Source organism: Opisthorchis viverrini (genome assembly GCF_000715545.1).
Source record: "Opisthorchis viverrini unplaced genomic scaffold opera_v5_32, whole genome shotgun sequence".
Lineage (NCBI taxonomy): Eukaryota > Metazoa > Platyhelminthes > Trematoda > Opisthorchiida > Opisthorchiidae > Opisthorchis > Opisthorchis viverrini.
In genome coordinates this window covers 484,105-506,109 of record NW_008751687.1, presented here as the reverse complement: position 1 = coordinate 506,109, position 22,005 = coordinate 484,105, and the positions used below count along the sequence as shown (strand labels likewise).

The 22,005-nt window shown below is 45.6% G+C and overlaps 1 protein-coding gene across 1 annotated transcript in view; it reads left to right on the top strand.

Annotated features, from left to right (window-relative positions):
* T265_02504 (hypothetical protein) overlaps positions 1-22,005 on the top strand; it is a gene marked incomplete at both ends in the record, with an annotated part of 47,226 nt that overhangs the window by 18,751 nt on the left and 6,470 nt on the right. The window contains 8 exons of the mRNA XM_009166767.1: positions 2,174-2,737; positions 3,567-3,803; positions 4,018-4,244; positions 9,171-9,474; positions 11,700-12,082; positions 14,958-15,327; positions 16,773-17,141; positions 17,911-18,185. Coding sequence (XP_009165031.1) covers positions 2,174-2,737; positions 3,567-3,803; positions 4,018-4,244; positions 9,171-9,474; positions 11,700-12,082; positions 14,958-15,327; positions 16,773-17,141; positions 17,911-18,185 — 2,729 coding nt within the window. The remainder of the gene's footprint in view (positions 1-2,173; positions 2,738-3,566; positions 3,804-4,017; positions 4,245-9,170; positions 9,475-11,699; positions 12,083-14,957; positions 15,328-16,772; positions 17,142-17,910; positions 18,186-22,005) is intronic.

Sequence of the window (22,005 nt, the reverse complement as noted above, 5' to 3'; positions counted from 1 at the left end):
CGCTACCAAGTCATTGTTTGACCTCCTCTGGCCTCCAACCATTCAGGTAGTTTTGCGAAAAGAGTCTTTCGTGGAAGGCGGTCGGCTGGAATACGAAACACGTGAGCAAGCCAACACAACTTATGAAATGTAATCAGTTCATCTATCGTGGGAAGTCTTTCGAAGCACTTCAGCATTACTGACCGGGTGTTTCCACCAGACTCGGGCAGTGCTCTGAAGACACCAATGGTCAAACAGTGACGTCCTCGGTGTGCATCGGACTCGGTGTGTCTGACCCGTATAATAATATGGATCGAACCTTGCCGGATAAGCCGATGTCACGCCTACGCTGCAAGTGATGCAGGTTCACGAAAGCAGCTGTGGCCTCCCAAATCCGGATTAAAATATCTTCTTTCGCGAGACTACCGGGACTGGTACAGCTGCCTAGGTAGGCAAAAGTGTTTACTACCTCAGTCGGCTCACCGCAGGTACGAGGCTATGGTCGGAGCCCACGCAGTCTTGCAGCAGCATTTTACACTTTGCAGGTGTGAAGCACATATCAAACCGGGACGTGAATTGTTTCGACTATTTAATGTTTGTATTTCCATGTTGTCACATCCAAGAAGAGCTATATCTTCTGTGTACTCGATACCTGTGAGTGGACATCCCGAGAGTACTTTGACCTCACAGGCATTAGAGGCTGGTAGTGAGCCTCATGATCATATTAATGACGAAGTTGAAGAAGAGAGATGAAATGGGATGGCCTTGACTGACGCCACGTGATGTGGTGAACTCAGGTGAGAGCTTAACGTGGACCTTCACACGTCCATAGAAGTTAGCATACAGCGCCTTTAGTAGGATCAAGGATTTATGGGGAACAATTTTGCTCCACAGACACCGTCATAGAGCCTGGTGGTCCACAGAGTCCAACGTAGGTTTCAGGTCAAAGAAGGCAACCATTTTTGGGCGCTGTTCTATAATCTGTCGTAGGGTTAAAATATGGTCGACGTATCCTATTACAGAACGGGACCCAGCTTGGTTTTTACGGATGTCTCTACCTATGTTCAGTCAACCTTCGAAAGATAAGACCAGGAAGCACCTTCGATGTCACAGCTACCAAGCTGATGCCATGGTGGTCTGCACACGGCGTCTGCGCACCCTTTCCGAAGACGTGAATAACTCTCGACGTGCTCCATTCTTCAGGCAGTTTGTCTTGGCTCCATATCGCATCAATAAGCTTTATTACATGGTTCACATAGATTATTCGCCTTATGTGAAGAGAGCAGGATGCAGACCATCCGGTTCTGCTAACTTCCCACGTTTCAGCAGACATATTTCAAACGTAATTTCTTCCGAAGTGCAAGTGAAGTTTACGTTCCTTTAACACATGAATTGTCTCCAGAGGCTGTGTTGCAGGAGGCCAACTAAACTGTTCACCATCTTTCCAGTTGGTGATTCAGCGAGTGGGTTAATGAACCGCTATTTTCACTTGTCGTTTCACTGACAGTTGCGTTCCTCGGGCCAGCCGATCGTATCAGTTAATATAGGTCTGGGGGTCTTGCGGCTGACTCAGCAACCTGATATAGTGCATTACCCACACGACTGCTGTATCATACCGTCACGAAGAAGCTGAACCTTACCGTGTGCGATCCATTGAGCTATACTGGAGAGTGTCCCGCGACACTCACAGTCTCTCATACCAGGTTGGTCAATGGTTAGAGGTCTGACGAACACAGTTTCCTGGCCCTCCATGTTGGGTGTTGGCGACTTGTTCCGAGAAATGGTAATGCATTTGCATTTTCCGCCAAACACCGTTGCCTTGCGGTTAGGCTTTTGAGCCAAAGGCTTTGGTTGAGGACCCTAATCGTCTTCCTATCTAGGTGTTGGCGCCCTGGCAGTATCTCAGCCCACGTGCAACTATTACACTTACAACTAACCATACTCTCATGCCACATTGTCTATCGCGTGGCGCCATCAGCCAGGTCGCCTTACTCGATGCATACAGCAGGGCGGTTTGGCGACAACAGGCTACTTCTGACGCCTCCCTTCTCTCTTGTTCACATATTTTTCTCCCCTCCCCACCCCATTAATAACTCTCTTCTCGTAGGCCTAGCACTTAGGACTGATGACTCCGTTCATCATGCGCTGGTTTTACGCGCAACACCTGTTCGTCACACGCCGCCGATATCCTTAGGTTTCTCCAAATCAATCTTCAAGCCTCGTAGCCCAGACTATCCGGCCGCCTTCAATGTCCGCACTCTGAAGCAAGCAGGACAACAAGCTGCTCTTGCACCCACACTGGACTCGCTTGGCATTGATGTGTGCTGTGTCTCAAAAACGAGAATTCAAGATTCAAGCACAGTGATTGAGTTAACCGCCCCGTCAGTCTCCACTCGCCTCCGGCTGCGCACCTCTGGTGATCCAGAGACTGCTGCGGTGGGATGTGCAGGGGTTGGTATTGTGCTAAGTCACCGGGCGGAAGTATCCTTACTTGACTGGATACCTGTTGATAGTCGCCTCTGTGCGGTTCGTCTGGCAACGTCTGTGAAGGAGTCTCACAAGCGGCAAGTTGATAGATGTCTGTTTATCGTGTCTGCCTATGCCCCAACTGATTGTAGCTCTGACACCGTCAAAGACGGGTTTTACGACGCCCTGAATGCTCTGCTGCGGCGAGCTAAAAGCTCAGACACTGTGGTGGTTGCCGGAGATATGAATGCGCAAGTGGGCAGGCTCAGTGCATCTGAGACTCAATTAGGAGGTTGACATGGACTGGACTCGTTACGTACGGACAATGGGGAACGATTGCTTCAGCTGTGTGCTGATCGCAGGCTGTCTTTATGCAGTACTAACTTCCGAAATAGCCGAAATCGTCTGGCCACTTGGTGTCCTCCATCGGCAGGCCGGCCACAAACTCAAATCGACCACATTGCCATCAGTTACCGATGGCGCGGGTCCATAACTGACTGCCGGTTGTTTTGGAACACATTTGTGGACTCTGACCACGCGCTCGTCCGGAGTCGCCTCGCCCCACGTTTCCCGGGGTCGCGTAAGGTGCGAACAAATCGCATGGCAACTGAGAGGCTGGCAGATCCGGATGTTAGACTAACTTACAAGAATCGTCTTCTAGAGTCTCTTCCCAGTGCTCCACCATCAGATGCGAACTCGCACTGGGACGAGGTGGCCGTGTCTTTGTATATTGCTAGGAATTTTTCCTATGGAACGGCACCACCAGGCGCACCCAAGCCCTGGATATCAAACGGAACCGTGGCACTACTGAAATCTCGGAGAAATATCCCAACCGGCGGAGAATTATCAGAAGTCAATTAAAAGTGGGCGTGCGAGCCGACCGTGAAGTATGGTGGACACAGAAAACCAAAGAAATGGAAGAGACCCAGAAAGCCGGTAATGCCCGGAGATTATTTCAATTGATCCGTGCGACCGGCCACCGGAAACCACCTTGGGCGAATCTATCAAGCAACGGGATGGAGGGACCATCTCGAATAAAGAAGAACACCGCGATCGGTGGGCTGAATACTTCGAACAACAACTGTTGTGGCCACAAGCTGACACTCATCTAGAACCCACAGGTGATGTAGAACCGTGGACGGTGAACGTTCAACCACCTATGGCCTCGGAGGTTTACGACTGCATATGTTCTCTCAAACGCCACCGAGCTTCTGGTCCGGATGACCTCACACCCGCATTGTTCAAAGACAGAGACGAAATCCTGAGTCAACGCTTGTCTGATTTGTTTGCTTGCATCTGGGTAAAAGAGCCTGTCCCAGACAACTGGGAAGGGTCGGTGATCAAAAAAGGGGCGCGTAGTGAGTGCGGCAACCACAGGGGGATCAGCTTGACCCCGGTTGTAACGAGACTGTTGGCGTCAATTGTGCTTCGTCGCCTGAGGATGGCTCGTGAGATACTGACTCGAGAGCAGCAAGCGGGATTCCGGCCTGGTAGGGGTTGTGTTGACCAAATCTTCACACTTCGTCTGGTGCGAGAACAACGCCACAATTCTAGTGTTCCTGAATTTCTAAGGCGCATTTGACTCGGCTGATCGGTCTGTTCTTCTTGACACGATTGCCGATCAAGGAATGTTCCGAAAATTTGTAAACATAATAAATTCTTTGTATTCTCATACTTCCGGACGTGTGGGAGTATACGGAGAGCTCTCCGGAAGCTTCCGTACACACAGTGGTGTCCGTCAGGGATCTCCACTCTCTCCATTCCTTTTTAACTTCGTGATCGATGAGAATGAGACGAAGGTAGGTAGGTCTCCAAAACCCTGGTGTGAAGAAAATTTTGTCGATCTGGTGTCCGCAGATGGTGTCGTTCGCATCTCCGAAGAGGAGGGGGCGCAAGTGTTTTTGGATGAACTGACCAAAGTCATCACGTCTTTTGGTATGCACTTTACACCTGCAAAGTGTAAGGTCATGCTTGTGGACGTGAAGTCACTGAACACGCTACTTCAAATCCAGGGAGAGGTGCTAGTTGTATTAGTTCTGATTGTAGTGTGACAGATGAGGTGAATGCACGAATATGCAAGGCTCGGGTCGCGTTTGCTAATTTGAGATACCTATGGCGTCAGAGTGGTTTATCCCTGAATCTGAAGTGACGTGTGTCTCAAGCTACAGTACGGGCTGTTTTGTTGTGTGACTATGAGACGGCCTATTCTAGCAGCGGACCTGAGACGTCTTCAGGTGTTCGACAATCGTTGTCTCAAAACAATAGCTGGTGTGGGTTGGTATTGGCGTATCCGTAACGAGGTAATTAGAAAGAGAGTGTTCGGTTGTGCAACGTGTACTTCAATTGGAGAATGTGCCCAGTACTAGAAGTTGCGTTGGTTGGGATATTTGTTGCGTATTCCGACCCATCGTTTACCGAATAGAGTGCTGTTTTCCATGCCCAATTCAGAGTGGCGTAAACAGAGAGGTGACCAACCCTTGACTTGGTAGAGGGGGATGAAGGAGATCACGAAGCGCTTGGGTGCTGTCGGTGCTACTCGCCTTCCAGGATGGGGACCGCGTGATCCTCACTGTGCCTGGTTGGAGACACTACAAGATATGGCTGCCAACCGATGTCAGTGGCGTTCTTGTTGTCAGTCTCCATCCAGATTGGCTGAGTGAATGTCTGGAGGTGTAGGCACCTCGGAAGGATTGTGTTAAGCTAGCACTAATTCCCTGTCCACTCCACCTTTACTCTATTCTTTCCATTAAGGCTTTTAAATAAATCATGGTTGTACGGCCGTGAAGCATCGGTGTAGAACACTCATGCTGTCGATGATAATGATGATGACGCTGTATCATAGTACAATGGTGTCAGGAGTCGTTACCCTGCGATTGCAAGACAACTTAGTGGGCTATTCTTCAGTGTTTATTGCCGTCCAGGAGTCAGTTTGCGGATACGGTCAGTGGTTTCACTTCGTGCTTCGCGGGTGGTTCGTCTGCTCACGGAACTTGAGGAAAGAACCTATAGGTAGTAATCGGTTCTAACTGTTCACATAGTCATGGAGAGCTATTGTGTGAGTACGAAGCTTATAGTAGGATGAAAACCTCAGACACATGAATCACAGCAGGTAAAATAAGTTGGCGCTGTTTTCGAACGGTTCTAGAACTCAAGTACGTCCAGACTTTACTCCGTACGTCTGTCGGATACGTGTGATCTGTATGTCATACTGTCGCATAATCATGAGGTCATCATGTGACAACATTATAAACTCAGGTCATCATCGTCCGTTTCATTCATTGATGCGGTTGACCATTCAGCCTAATCCTTTTCGAATTAGGACGAGTAGTGAGCGTCTTTCTAAAACAGATTCTCACGCATTGCACAGCCTGAATTATCTGTGGATGTAATCCGCAAGTCGGTTCTAGTTAGGTTGTGCGCCTGACGGAATCACTGTTAGCGTCAGCACTTAACTGATTTTGGCATACGGTACCGCTTAATGTTTGTGCTCGATAAGTCACTGTTGGTTAACGTAGACGAACAAAATATTGTGCAAATAAAGGATGAGACAGTTAGTTAGAGTCTTCTGTGCTACGCACTGCCATTCGAGTTCTGAACTTTGAAGCCACTTTTGAAAATCGGTGTTTCTAAAAGGATCTCCCGCCAAAAGTGGAATTATATAGACCGTAAATGTCCAGTTTTCGCCCACTGACTCTGTTCCACTCGCATTTCCATACTTGTTTGACCCCTGCCTATTCACCTCTGTACTGAGGATAATTTTTCGACAGCCTCATTGCTGTTGTGCAATAATGGGTGTAGTTTGCAACCATCAATTAACTTATAAGCCGTTTGCTGAGCGGTTGATTCAGCTAGATACTGTTTGACGCAGTCATTGATGGTCCAAACCTGAGGGCCAGTATGAATACGCTTGAGCAAACCAGGTTTCTGAACTTTAGACTATCGTCGCTTATGGAACCTTTGTAAGCTGTGCGTTTTCTCAACCATCGAACGTAGATTCCGCTTCCTCTGTCATAGAGCGGTTGACGCATGCAAGGCCATTCATCCACCAAGTTGGGCTCTCTGAGTCTCTATCGGAACATTTCAAAAGATACCACGTATGGATGCTGGCTTTACTCATTCAGCGACCTAGACTGAATCAGTTTGAACACCCGTTCTGCAAACTGTTGGAAGATCTCGAGGTAGACCTATATCCGGTTGTCGTTACCGTCAGGAAGAGAGGTAACGAACGACCTGGTTGACCATCACCAATTCTGAAGTTGATAAGGTTCCTCTCTGGTCTGTCAGCTGTGTCAAACTTTAGCAACGAGAGTGGTTCATCACTTGCACAGATTTTACCGGAGGTCATTGGGCATGATAATTTACGGAGTACATCATCATCTCGACAGGATAACATGTGTTCAACGCTGATGTTTGGCTCTGCGTAGCCAAACTATGTTGGAAAGCCTTATTATGAAGGAAAGAATAAAAGAATAACAGAAAAGAAAAGGGATAAACAGAATCGGGAAGGGGCTCAGTGTTAGCCTATCACAATCACTCTGTGGTGCCTACATCTTCAAACATTCATTCAGAGAATCTAGATGTAAGCTGACAACGAGAACGCCATCGATATTGGTTAGTAGCCACGTTGGCAACGAGAAGGGCTCGCTATTTGTCTGGATCTTACTGGACGTTGTCTTGCATGGGTAGGTGGATAATATGTCACTTATTGAGTCCTCTTGACCTTATCCACCATGTCCACTCTCATTTGAGCAAATTACAGTAATTACAAGCTTCGGTTAGTGCTTCATGTTGTCTCTGCTCTTCGTTTCCTGTCACCGTGCAACAGATGTGCGATTTGGTGCTGTAGTGATTGGCTATTCCCCAGCCCATCAGTGTGTCGGTTGGCCTCTGTCACACACCATCCACTGTTTACGCCGTTGGAGTTGCGCATCTGTAACCTTGCTAACCCGGTGGAGTTGATTGCCGTTTTTCTCACTCGAGCACTTCCTTATGGTGAGGGTTCGGGCAGTGTATGGTATTTGCCGTATCTCTTTTAGCACTGGAAAGTGGACATGGAGATGGGTGATTCCCCATATCGTATCGTTTTACGTACACATCTCTAGTGGAAACATGTCTTAGCTTCAGGGCCCGGTTTATGGTACCGTATTGCGACCCGTGTTATCCTACAGATGACTGGCTTATAATTTGTCTTATTCATTTCTACGTCTGTGCATTGTCAGAGAATCAAGTTTGAGATGTTTTTATCCAATAACTGAGTCCTGGCCACAAATCACTAAGTGTTACAGTGTTATCTGATTCAACGGTAACTGTTGCAATGGCTCTTTCATTTTCGTTGGTGTGAAGAGATTTGGTGATTTTCAGTTTAGATTTCGTCCTTTTAATGAAGTTATGCTCAAAAGCCGAGAAACAGTACAGCTGTTTCATTCTTGTCAGGAATCGCCAGCTGTGCGCATCTCACGTAACTTCGCAGAGTTTCTAACGCTCGACCTATTGGCTAGTAGTCCGAACCCTTAACAGTTTGGTCAGGAGAGGATGACCAGCACTTAGACAGGAAATTGCTTCACTCATCTTTCAATCACACAAGCCGCATCACGTGGTCGTGCATTGACTAGCTCTTCGAGTGATGAATTCTCAGATGGAATGTGTACTTACCTTTCGAATTTATTCGTCCTCTTGTAGATTGATATTAGTTCTTGGAAATTTCGGAGATTTCGTAAGCGAAGCTAGCCTATACTGGGAATAATCAGTTGTGTGCAGGTCACGAAACTCCGAGGGTTGCTAGTTTCATTTTTGCCCCAGCTTAATTTCGTCGATACCTGTTATTTCCGGCAGTACGTTCTAGTCCGAGTTCGTACATTTCACCCCACCAACGCTAGAGCGTGTTAATAATTGCGGACAAGAAAGTGCGCCACTAGCTTCCTGATGAGTACCTTCAATAATAAAGGGGATTCTAATTCTCCGCCTCGCGAGCGAAATGTGCCAGCGTGGCCAAGACCGGACATCACATTCTTCGTACTTTGTTTCCTTGTCCAGCTCTGCCCCGTCTTCCAATCTAAACTTGTCTTAGCAGATTTAATGCTTTGGAGCACTGAATCAAATGGCGCGCGGATGACACTATCAGACCAGCACATTGGCTGTGGCTGAATCAAATCACAGGTAGTTCAGTTATCAGAAAACAACTCGGGACGGCTTGTGGAGTGAACAGTGGGTGAATGAAGGAGAACAGACAACCGATACCGAGATCTGAAGAGCAGACCCCGCAGTATAGTTGCTTAAAGAAACGTTCCGCGGAAAACATCATTTCATCCCTGATAGTATTGTCGTCTGTCGTCCATTGTGAGAACGATGCTATGCGAACTGGTTCCGGTGTGGATAACATCTTTCCGAATATGCTTGCTCCCTACTCTCCAGGGAGGGGAGGGGTGACCGGAGGCAGATACCCCTAGTAGGGTCAAATCTAAAATACTTCGTTTCAGGGTAGTGTGTGGTCCCCACTCTAGAAGGTGGTAACTATATTTTTTTTAAAATAACCCAGTATTCTCAACGGAAATACGACTGTTGCAATAAAACAGCCACAGCTAGTTTCCCCAAGAATAGTCACTTTGATCGGGCCTCGGGTATTTGTGTTGCATTTGCCTAATTGATTATCCTGATTATCCTACGAGTTGAGCTTCCCAGATTGACTTTAGTTTACAATATTGTTTATTTATTCCCATCTGATACAGGAAAGTAAACAAGGACTTTCGAATTTCGTCTTCACCATCTATCGCTCCGTTTCCTCCTTTCTATCACCCGAAGAGCGTGGAATGCTCATAGCCAAACTAACGAGGAATTCAAATGTAAACTTTTGCAAAGCACTTTGGAGCTTCGCCGAACACCCTCTGATCACAGGTGGTCCAAACGTGATCTTGCCAGCCATGTCAGTCGTTCATTCTTTCGAATTAATGCCACGAAAGCTTCGTGTACCATTTAGATTGGAACATACTTCAGCACCTTTGAATGGGAACGAAACTATGAAACGTCCTCAACGTAAGTAGGTAAAGTTTCCAAATTGTTTCCCATTTTTCTCGCTGACCCAAGTCAACCCCAATGCAACTGGACAGCATGGCCCTTCGGTGCCTTTCCTCTGGTCTTATTCGATTTGGTTAGCCAAGTGTCCGTTATCCTTAATTTTTGTGAAGACATGGTAATACGGTGCAAAGTTTTATTTTTCGAGCTAGGATGCGTTGATCGTCCGTCTGCCACCGCCGCAAAACCGATCATACTCGAGTGGAGCAGTATCCGTAGTGATCTTTTTTGAAGTTCTTTAGCTTGTGAGCTGCCTAACGAGCTCACTTTCTCTCATCAGGTTTGGTTCCTCTTTCACTTGTTATCTGAAATCGTTTGGTACTTCCAACGCTCCCTACTGATTAATGCGCTTCCATGAACCGACTGAATACACAGCACCGCAGTATACTCCCCCCACCCCCACCGATAATATTACGCGTGGCAGTCCTGATCCCTTTAGCATCCATCATGGGTACCAACGGTGAGGACCATAAGCAGCTCAGTCGTTCGTTTGCTTGATCTAATGCGTACCAGAATCCGGGCATAGATAACCTGGATGAATTTTATCGCTGCGTAAGCGACAGTGACAGCTACAGTCTAAGAACAAACAAGGATTGTATCAACGTTAACAGTAGAAGGACCAGAGTCTGAACTACCTTTAAATACCCACAGTTCTTCAGGCTGTTTCTTTGACAATCACCGTTGACGACCGTTGTCTCAGAACTGTAGTTCGTGTTGGTTGCTGTCGGAAAATCCGTTCGAGGCGATTAGAAAGCGAATGTTCGGTTGTGCAACGGGGACTTTCACTGAGGAATGTATCTAGAACCAGAAACTGCGTTGGTTAGGCCATTTATAAAAATGAAAATAAATCATTCAGCTGTAACACCCTTTCGATGCCTAGCTGCCATGCCACACGAAGGAGGCACGAGGGCTGGGACACTGTCAGGTCGCCCAAGTCTAGACAGGGGAAGTCAGGCTGAGGTCGGGTTCGAACCAGTAACCTTCGCGCTCTAACCACTTGGTCCATGTATTGTGTATGCCGAACCATCGTTTGCCGGAGAGAATGCTATTTTCTGTGCCCAATTCAGTGGCGCACTCAGAGAGGTGCCCAACCTTTCTTCTGACAGAGAAGTAAAAAAGAGAGTAAGAAATTTCTTGGTGTTGTCGGTGCTACTAGCCTTCCAGGATGTGGACCGCGTGATCCCCGCCGTGTCTGGTTGGAGACACTGCAAGATATCTGCTAATCGATGCCGATGGCGTTCTTGTTACCAATTTCTATCCAGCCTGCCTGGATGAATATTGTGAGGTGTGGGCACTTCGAAATTATTGTAATAACGTAGCACTAAGTCCATTTTTGTTCTTTTCTTCACAATAGGACTTTCAAATAAGTCATGGTTGTACGGCAGCGAAGCATTATGTCATGTTATCGATGTTGATGTGGAAGAATCGACCTTATGTTCATGGTGCGTTAAGGTACATAAGGATGTGGAGAATATTCAGGTCAGTTTAGTGTGAGTTGTGAAACGTACCAAATGGAAAAAGGTTCTATTGGTCAAACTAGGCTAGCATTATTTTTGGAACGTTGGAATAACCTTGTTCAGGCTCTCTAATGTTCGTTTTTCTAAAAATCACGTCCTCTTGAATTCAGAAATTCCACTTTACGCATCCGTCCGACGCAGCCAATTAAGCGGTACCAGATTCACTGTTTCTTACTTCTGCACTGGACAGTTTCCGTTGCTATAAGGCGCTTCAAATCGAATATGTGCGTCCAGAAAGACATACTTATCCTCGTATGAACCTAAACCAAGTTCACCCCATACCCCTAGCCTTTATCAACCTCATCTCCCTTTTCCATCTCCTACATTTTATATTTCACACCTAACTCCGTGACTCGAACATTCCCCCATCTGCTTATATGCCTTTTCGTACCATGTCCTTAATGTTGATTCTTCATACCTATCCCACCCGGTTCCACACTGTTTGTTTCTTATTCTGGGTGTCCCAATTCCCTCTTTTTCGTATTTGTAATGACAGTAGACGATCGAGTGAGATACCGCGAAACTGCAGGCGTTTTGATGATCCTTTCAAAACGTTGTGTGTTGCTGGTGCCAGCTTCGACTTACTTGGAACTGATTCACCACACTTCTCAAAGTAAAAGTTATATCCAACTGCACTTTTCACGGTGTCTTGTTCTAATCTTTTAACAGGTTTTGTTACGATCAACTATCCAGTAGCACACTTTGGTCCAGAACCTGTTTCTGTGCGTCTCCTCAGTTATCGGTCACGTCCAGGAATGGAATGGGCACAACAACATTTACTGACCAGCATCCTCCAGTCGACGAATCTGGCATCTAAACCGAATGATCTAGATATTCCGGATTCTCAGGTTTTGCACCAGTCACCTCGGCGTTCCTGTTCTTCGCAAACCCTTGGTGCAATCAGAAACCCTGTTCCGTCGCAGTTGGATGGGTTAACTAACTCACCTGAACCGGAGTCGTCGACCGACAGCAGCAGTTCCAACCTATCTCCCTATCTTCTCTTCCACATTCATGGCGGCGGTTTTGTTGCACTGAAATCACAGTCTCAAGATGTGAGTTAACGTCTCCGGCGGAGCGATCTTCAAGGTTATCATTATGTTTTGCGGCTACAGCTAAGCTAATTTCTGCGTTTTAGCTAACTCCTTTGTTATCTCACTTTTGTTAGATGGTTTGCCTACTTTTTCTGCATACAAACGGTCAAAAACTTGACATGAAATTGATGTTGACGAAGTTTCCATGCAGGTTTGAAGCGCCAGTCTTTGAGAAGAAGTTCTCCTTGTCAAGACATCCATTGGGATAACTAGGATGTTTAGTGTATCGTGGTTTGATGACGACCCACTTTAGGTATAACATTGCATTGTGCTGGAACTGAATTATTTGGAAGCACCAACTATGCGCTTTTATTTTGCGTCAGACAATAGGAATCTTGAAGCCGAGGGTGCACTTACTTGCTCTAATGTTGATCTCTTACAGCAACTAAACTGGAGTACAGAACTTCTGTTCGAACCAGCCAGTGTACTGCTGCTCAACTCATCCATATTGTTCTTCTCCAGTATCAAATGTGTTGCAATCAGCGGTTTGGCTGCGCAGAGTTCCAATCCGTACCCTTCAGCTCGTTCAGAACAACAACTTTTCGGGGCGAGAAATCTTCGCAGTATTCATTTTCAGGCTCAGTACGATAATATTCAACTATGAATGAAACAAACAAAAGCGAGAAGTAGGTTGTCGAAATCAACCTAGTTATGGCAATTCAGTATGCGAAACACGTGTAGATAGAAAAGTTCACGTGGCTCACTTTTGGTCGTCAGCCGTTAGACTGACCATTCACGCGGACTTGATTTATGCTTGTCACAGTGCTTTGAACCAACGAAATGTTGGAGGGCTGCACTTCTGACATTTTGCTCTGTGGTTAAAAGCCATGCCAGTCAAACTCCATGTGGGGTAAATACACAAAGTAACGGCTACTAGAGACAGTTTGTTCTTATGACGGTTGGTCAGTTACCGTCGCTTTTTTAGTTTGGCCGGGTTGCTGTTTCCATTAAATACAGCGGCTCATTAGTATTTTACAGGACGTATTGCTCGCGAAACGAAGACGGATAGGTAATGCTTGTGGCATCTTGTGGCTTCATGGGCAAGCTTCTCTCCACAAACCTATCCGGGTAATCGTGTGTACGTGGCCCAGATTCAAGCACCTATTGCCAGTATCCGCTGGAGCGTATGCTATAATTTACGCCCCAGATAGCTCAGTGTTTGAGACATGAACTTACAAGCAGAAAGGCCCGTGGTTCGAACACAGTAGTATTATTGTTTTTATTATTATTCAACTGTAACACCGTTCCGGTGCCCAGCTGCCACGCCAACCAATGGAAGCACAAGAGCTGGGTTACTCTAAAGTTGTCCAAGCCTATATAGGAGCAGTCGAGATGCTGGAATCGGGCTCGAATCCCTGACCTTCCGGTCGGAAAGTCCGCGGCCTAACCACCGAGCCATCGCAAACCCAAACGTATATGTTGGTCCAAGCCAGCAATACCCAACCGTACATGGCTACCACTGCAGATTTTTGCTCCGTCTTTGGCTTGGGCGTCTTGAATTATCCGGGAGCCGGAGTGTTTACCATGTGATATACATGCATGTATGACAGCCCCTCGTAGAGTTTCTATCAGAGTGAACTGTTCGCCGCGGTAAAACATAAAACCCACTGTTAGTGTAGCAGATTTTGGCAAATTTGTACAAACATTACGATACCCATGCAAATGGTTTTTCAAACAAAGTATTATGTTTTTGATCTATCTTACCTCGTACTAGTGTTGCCCTGCAATTCACATTGATTGGATGCAACCTAGAAACAAGCTGACTAAAGTACCTTGTTGCCTGAATGACGTATGTTTACGTAATTTATAGTCTCCTTCTTTAAGTCTCGTCTTTCTAAGTATCCTCATGCACATCGCCATACATATGACACTTTATCTTAGAAAAATGTCTAATCTGACATCGATATGCACGAGCGATAAGTGCCTTATTTTCTTGTGTGATCATCCAGAAAGCACCTGCAAATTGCTGGCTGTCAAAAGTGAGCATGTGGCTCAAGATTAAGTCTTTTCAGGGCGAAGTTGCCGGCATATTACAACGCAAACTTCGTTTCCCCACTTCAGGAAGTGTATGCTGGGTAGGCTCTGGCCAACTCTGAGACCTACCTTGAAATATTGCATGCTTGTGCCCTCTCCAAACATCTCATCACCGGTTCTTTTCCAGTGTGGCTGGCGTTAGTCGGTAAACAAAAGGTTAAACTCTGTAGAGAAGTATGGACGCTCCTTGCCTGACATCTTTTTGGAAGATCTCTTCACAAGGGTTATCACATTATAGAGTTGCCTTGGTGCCCCAAGGATGTCTTCATGTTTCTCCAAATCTGTTATTCTGAGTTTTTTGTTCAGCCTCCCAGCTTATCAGTGGACTTAAAGACGATGGGTTTTTGACCCTTTGTGGCAATAACCTACCTGCTTAACACACATTTGATGATTGATTGTCCGTAATTGATGGTTCAGCTAACCTGCAACAACAGCCTTCCATTGAATGAACCGCTATAAAATCATAGGGAGATACACTGCCAGGTTGCCCAGTTTTACATAAATGGTCGAAAGTCAACTGTGGATTTGAGTAACTAGCCTTAACGCATGATCTTTCTTGAGCCAGCACATGGTGATCGAAAGAAAAGTCCAACGGCATGTGAACTCACTGCTGAACTCATCACATTAAAGCGGTAGTTCTGCATTTTCCTGCTCGACGGTTTTTTACTTAGATCCTATGTCTTCCCAACTACTGTAGCCTTCTGTGCCACTGTTTCTGGTTTTATCCTACATCCTGAAACTTCCAAACCAATGTATATACATCCGTTCAGTGTATATTTACTGGATTATCTTACTTTCAAAGATATTTCTTCGACAATGGGCTGAGTTCCTCGACTGCCCCATATTTTCTGTTGACTATTCGCTTGCTCCGAAAGCCCCGTATCCTCGTGCACTGGAGGAATGCTATTTTGCTTATTGTTGGGCCTCTCTAAATCGGACACGGTTGGGAGCCCAGCCAAACGCCCGAATAGTTCTCTGCGGAGATTCTGCTGGCGGCAATCTCGTCCTTGGACTATGTCTTCGACTAGCCTATACGGGAATTCATCCACTACCTCACGGGGCACTCGTTGCATATGCTCCAGTACTTGTATCTTTCACTCCTAGCCCGGCCAGGATGCTATCGTTGATGGATCCTTTATTGCCAATCGGAATTTTATCCAAGTGCCTTTTAGGTAAGTCCGACTAGACCTTTCATTAGTCTACTTGCATTCGTATATCTGCTTTGATTGGATGTATTACAAACTACTCCCATTTTTCAGCTTAACGTTTCTTTTAATTTTTCAACAAGAAAGCATTATCGGGGAGCTGCTACCCCCAAGAAAGGAAGAGATGCTACGTTCTCATTTCCTCACACATTCGCAAGCCAGCACGTCGAATAAGCATACGATTCTTTTAGATCAGTTGTAAAGACCACTGTTTTTGGCATGATATGGAACATCTGATTAGGTCAGGTGCGCTTGTCACTGCTGAGAGGACTCCATGGGAGGCTCTGCTTTATGGCCTGTGGGTGGTTCTGCATCAAGCCGTGGTTGAAATGACCTCTTCTCAAAGGATTTTGAGGGAAGTGCTCACATACTGTGTTCCCTCGAGTTCTTCCTGTTCGGGCCTACACAATAGCGCGTTTCGGATTTTTGGCAGGTTTCGTGATGACCCTTTTATTGACCACCTTCATATCCGTGTTTCCCCACTATTCTTGTCAGTGGTGTTTATAGATCGCTTAAAGATAACATACTGATCACCAGTCATGCACTGAGGTTTGATGTTGGAGTACTGAAAAAAGTATACACTTCAGTAGCCTCGTCGATCAGCATTGTGCGTGTCGAGTGTATCTTACGTTCGTCCTTATCTAGTTTCTCACCTGTACGCCTCGAAATCGATGCAGATATCCTGAAGGCAGAATCCTAGATGGTGCAGCCATACTGATTTACAACTGATCTGATCATAATGAGATGATCTAATCCACAGTCTATCATGCTTTCCATAAGACAATTTCGTTCAGTGGAAATCTGGATGCCCTCCTACATTAACATGTAAAGGGCGGTAAATATCAGCTTGTAGTCCTCTCATTGTTTGTCCTTGTTAGTCTGACACATTAAGACTGTTAAAATAGCAATCATGTACCGACATATGCCTTGGTTGACCCTAGTTAACCAAGGCTGTGTCGCTCCCGAGAATTACAAATATACTACTAGGACCCTTGTGACAACAATACTGCCTCCAAGTTTAGGCACTTGGATGAGTATAAACGAGGCATCCAGAGGCTGTTTCCTAGCTGTGAGTTTGTGAGGATGTGGTCTCTAGTGAGGTTATGCTCGGCCTCTATAAAGGTTTTAGGAGACTGAGGAAACGTGCCTCTTGTAAAAGATGAAATTTCCAGGGACCAAAATATTTTTGGAACAACAACATGATTCGTTTTTCAAAATACCTTGCATAATTGCCAGACTCTCGTCTCCATATCCGAAAGTCTCTTTCTTCGTGTTCAACACTGAACTCAGGGTTGTCCGTGCGTAGACTTGAATAGTCTGGAAATACTTCGACTCTCCCATTTACTACTTTCCGCTACAATGCACGCAAAAATTTCAGAGTATCTGCACTACTGACATTTGTAGCTTATCAGAGTGGATTAGTGCTAAATTTCATGATCCATCCTTTCACGCAGCCTATGCTGGTGTTGATGAGAAACGACTAAATCCAGACCCTACTGCTCCTCTGCATGATGCGGTGGATACTACTTCCCAGCGCACACGTTCTTCGCTTTCCGGATACCTGTGGAATCGTTTTGTGCCCAGACTGTGGTTGGGTAGCTCTGCAACTCCTGACGAAAACCTTCAATCCACCTCCTCAGAACAAAGTGGAGCAAAGCGATACCATAATCGTCCTCGAACTAGGTTCTCTGTTCCAGTTGGTTTGTCTGAAATGTGCAGGCCTATGGGGAATGGAAGTGCGCCCTGTACTCAGAAAAATGATCCTTCTGTTCCTTCAGAAAGTAAGCACCCTAGCCATTTTCCTGATTCGGTTCATACCTTAGTCACCCTTTTTAGGGAGGGGGACTTTTACGCAGTCACCTACTGTATTTCCCACATTCCAGTCGAGAGCTAAGGGTCAGTACTTCGCTTACAAGTTTCAAACGTTCGTTTTTTATATCAATGCATGACTGAGGACTGCTTCGGTGCAGTTTTCTCAATCCACAAGACTAGCTACATGCTCTCGTTTGAATAGTTCCATCGTGTCTACTCTGCGGCAGTGAAGCATCAGTGCCAACACTGATGTTGCTGTCATTGAGGATGATGATGATGATGTCCACTCTGTATAGGCGACGTCCCTTAGACCCGAGTTCTGCCAATTCACTAATGCCCATGACTCCTAAAGGAGTTTGAAATCCGGACAGCACGCGTCGAAGGAGACCGGCTAACTCATAGGGATAAGTGAGTGTATTTGTCTTCCAGTGATTCTAGCAAGACCACATACCTCAAATGCTTCTGGGTAGTGTTGCCCGAAGTCAGCATTCGTCCCATTGGTCTTAACTTAAACGCATTATATCCGTGCTTCAACAATAATGTGGAATGTACTTGGTGATCAGCCAGTTAAACGGCTCTGGCATCTTCCTACTCCTTACTTTTGAATTCTTCCCCTCGGAATCCTACTCATGTGGAGTCCAACTGAAACACTGGATGTCAAGTTTCCACAATAACTACTATTGCATTTCCCCTTTATACAACTTCTCCCATATGTTGCCACAATTTTTTCTTTGCAAGACGCTTCCGAACCACGGTCGACCCCTGTATTCACCTTACCGGATTTCGAGAATGAATCATCGTGTCGCGAGTCTTCGTTGGGTGTCAGTCTTCCTACACAATGTCGTCTGTCGCCGAGTTTCAATCTACATGATGAACAAGTGCTGCACATGAAACGCGAATTACCCAGTGATTTGGACAGGGTTCGGTATATCTCATTCAACCAAGACTCCTTTATGTCCCCTTACTTGGCCTCGGATGACCTTCTTCGTCAGCTACCTCCACTTGGGATTGTGGTAAGTCATTACTTGCCTTACGGCTTTCATGTACTCTGGTAAATATATATCTCTAAGAAGACGAGTCCGCCAGAGTGACTATCGTAAACATGTATTTAGCGGATGTTATCCATTCTCATATCAGGGTTTTAAGTCGCCCTCTTCTCCAGCCATACACCAAGACCAGATTTTCGAGTCTGTCGCCTCGTTTATTACACTAGACTTCTGCTTTTGCCTTTTTGACGAGATTCATGCACTCATTACAGAGACGTATTTTTCTGATCGCTGAGCTGGACAGTATGGTTGCAAACGTCTCCTCACTAACCGGGGTGATATCATCAGTGCGTTTTTAGGGTGCGAAGTGGAGTCCGGCAATAAATCAATAGTTGTTCTTTGAGTGATGATGCCTATGTGTTAATATACGTGCTGTTAGCCGGGGGGCTGACCTTCAATGACCATTAGCTGTTCGGTTGCACGGTTCCATTAATTGGTCTGGTGTTCTTTTCCCCGACTGGTCGGTGTGTTATTTGTGTCACATGCATGGCACACAAGTCGACTGTCCCAGATTAGAAAGCGACGTACTTACAGGATAGCTTGCACTTGAGGAGGATATTGGTACCTCTACATTGTACTGTTGGTCGTTAATTTGTTTGGTGAGGTGAGCACTTTGGCCGCATACTTTTCATCGCCAGTCAAGTCGATATTGTCAATGCATTGCGGTATGGCTGTCGGTCTACTTGTCAGCTTTCAAAACTAGTTATCAAGAGTTAAAGTCTTCAAACATTGTGGATCGATTCTCGACCAGTGTCGTTGAACTACTAAACGGCTTTTCATAAAGGAAACTACTCATAAGGTTGCTGAAAACACTTCGACAGCCCACGACCGGTTTCGCTCTTCCTGGGGTTCATCAGGTAGACGCAGTTCTCAAGTTTCCGTCAACCTTATGATCTATTTGTACTCGAATTGGACTGTTTTTGAGAAATACACTCATGTGCAAATCACTTTGGTTTGGATTTCTTAGGGGTTGAGTAGCTGGTGACAACTTATTGGTTACATCGACCTTCAGCAGGTGGGGAAGGAAATAGAATGGTTTCCCTTTAGGGTTTATTTGTGGTCAAACTGCCCCCATCTGGGGAAATTCACTTTATTGGTTCAACTGCATTAATTCTTTGGTGTGGCGTAGTCAAGTGTTTATTTGGTTTTGAAGTGAGTTTGCAATTCCCACTCATTAGGGTTTATTTGTGGTCAAACTGCCCCCGTCTGGGGAAATTCACTTCATTGGTTCAACTGCATTAATTCTTTGATGTGGCGTAGTCAAGTGTTTATTTAGTTTTAAAATGAGTTTGCAATTCCCACTCGCTTTTCGTTTATCCTTCCTAATTGCTCCCTTTGAGATCTCATTTCTACACAATCTTAAAAGCTTTAGTTGCTAATAGCAACGGAAATTTCGCATGTGCTCTGCGGGGCTTCCCGTGCTTTTATTTGTCATTCGCCTCCTCGTATTCCTTTGAACCGTTTGATTGGTCATCCTCAGTTATTTTCTCCTTCGCCTAAAAAACTTCGCGTACGGTGTAATTAGCGTTGACCGTAAATTCCTTACCGAACCTTATTGATGTATCCATCCCTTACCATATACCTCGAATTCGTGATCCAGCGTGATTATATATTTGGATGAATTACTCTCATCTTGCGAACAAGGGATTTCAAACTGGTTGAAACCAGTCCGAGTTTTTAGCACCTTGTTGTTTCTCACTTATGAGTTATCAGCATGACCTAGTTTTATCTGTCCTAATTAGCCTACCTGATAGCTGCTTGTTAGTTAGTTATTAGTTAGCTCACAACGAGTGGCGGAGCAAGATTTGATTTTAATAAACTTTCATGGACTGGTTCAAACTTCCATTCAGCTTTGATTGGCATATAAGAACAGTGAAACCTCCTCCGTGTTCATCGGTGCGAATCAAGGAAGTTTATTTGTCCATGGTGTGCGTATCATTCTACAGCTAATTGGCACGCATGCCAAGCATCAGTGTTCTTGTCAAGGGTAATACTATCAGACTACTACGACTCTCGTCTTACTGTTTGTCCTGAACAAAAGCTAGTTCCTGGATGATTTCCGAAGACGGTTCGCTTACCTCTCTCGAAGTGGTCGGCGAAGGTCATGCTGATGAACAAGCAGTTGATCCTCTTTGACAGCCCACCACTTGTGTGTTCAGCTTTTAGGGATGAACATTGGATTTTGTCTGCGTTGTGTTTAGCGAAGGCTGACATGCATAAGATATTGGAACAGAGGACAGCGAACAAGCACACTTCAGCTTTTACCCGCGATCGCCTGTGTACCGTCTGGATTCGAAGTCGTGACGCAATCCCGTTTACCGCGCGTCTCTTCTCAATGAACCAGTATCTTGGGCGGTGAACTAGTTGCACCTCTTTGCGCATATCTCTGGTTCCTGCGGGTCGATCGTCTTAATTCTCGGTGTGATACAAAGATGTTCTTCGGACAGACCTCTTCAAGTGGCTGTAAGCTACTTGGTGATCCGTTGCTATGCTGCGTTTCTAAACTTAGTCACTGTCTGTTTTGTGAACACTTATTGTCGTCGACCACCATTCCGAAGCAATGGTCTGCTAACTGTTTAGTCTGGCTCTATTTTGAGGATTCTCCGCATCACTCCATTCGTCACGCTGTCAAAAAGATATCGACCCTACAAGCAAGACAAAACTGCGGTTGGTAACGATGCAAGCCAGTGGCACTTTAATTTCGTGGTCGTGCTTTAGGAGTGGAAGCCGTTCCAGTCGATTTGGAATAGGTGTATTAGTGTTACGGCCAGAACGTGTTTCAAGGACCTTTGAATAGGGCGGTAATCCTTATCACTATCCGAAGAATGCAACAAGGGGCTGTGCATTCGGAAGCTAAAATACAGTCGTAAACCTCGAACTAAGGTTTTCTGGCACATATAGTAACGTGCCTTTGTTTGAGTTAACGTTTGGTCCTCGGACTTTGGAAATGACTGCTTTTTGATGGGGGGTCAGGAGAAGTTTCTAGGAAAAGTCCCTCATGATGTTGTTTATTTCTGAGAGGAGAATGTCACTGGCAGTGAGTGGCGGAGAGTCGTGATGCCTCCCGTCGATAATCTTTGCTTACTACATTAAAAGGAACTGAGGAATAGAAAACACACCTGAGACCACCTCACCAGTTTACTCAATTTCGTCTGCAAGTTGAAGTATATTTCGAAAACGAAGCTGGTAGGACCGATCACAACATCGTCCACATTCCTAGGTTTGGTGGCCTAATAGAAAAAGTTGATACTGACGACGAAGGGATTATGCCTCTTGGAGTATAGCACTATCGGTCGGGCATAAAATAAATTTTCTGCCAATTACACTCGGTGAATTAGTTTTTGCAATGATAACGATAATGCAATCCGGTCTTTGCTACTAAACACGTTCGTATGATATCGGAACAAGTGTTTGTTGCTGCTACCAAGTGAAAAACCAACTAGTTAAACCAGAAAGGCAGCGGCATTCAGCGGAGAGCACGATTGCAGGTAAGTGGATCTTCAGCAAACGATTTTCATCCCAGCTGTTTTGCGTATTTTTGAAGAAATTTTGGATTTCCAATCCGGATGTTGTGACTGAATGTGCCTTACTCGACTGGATTCCAGTAAACAGTTGTCTCTGAGGTGTTAGGTTGACTGGAATGACCAACGATGGTCGCATTTCTCGATCTCACAACTATCATTTATTTTTGAAGAGCATGGTCACAAACATAAAAAGTGAGTGCAAGCGATGAATGCGAAAGAGTAACAGGAGAATATGGGAGAAAAGAGAGAAACGTCTCATTCGA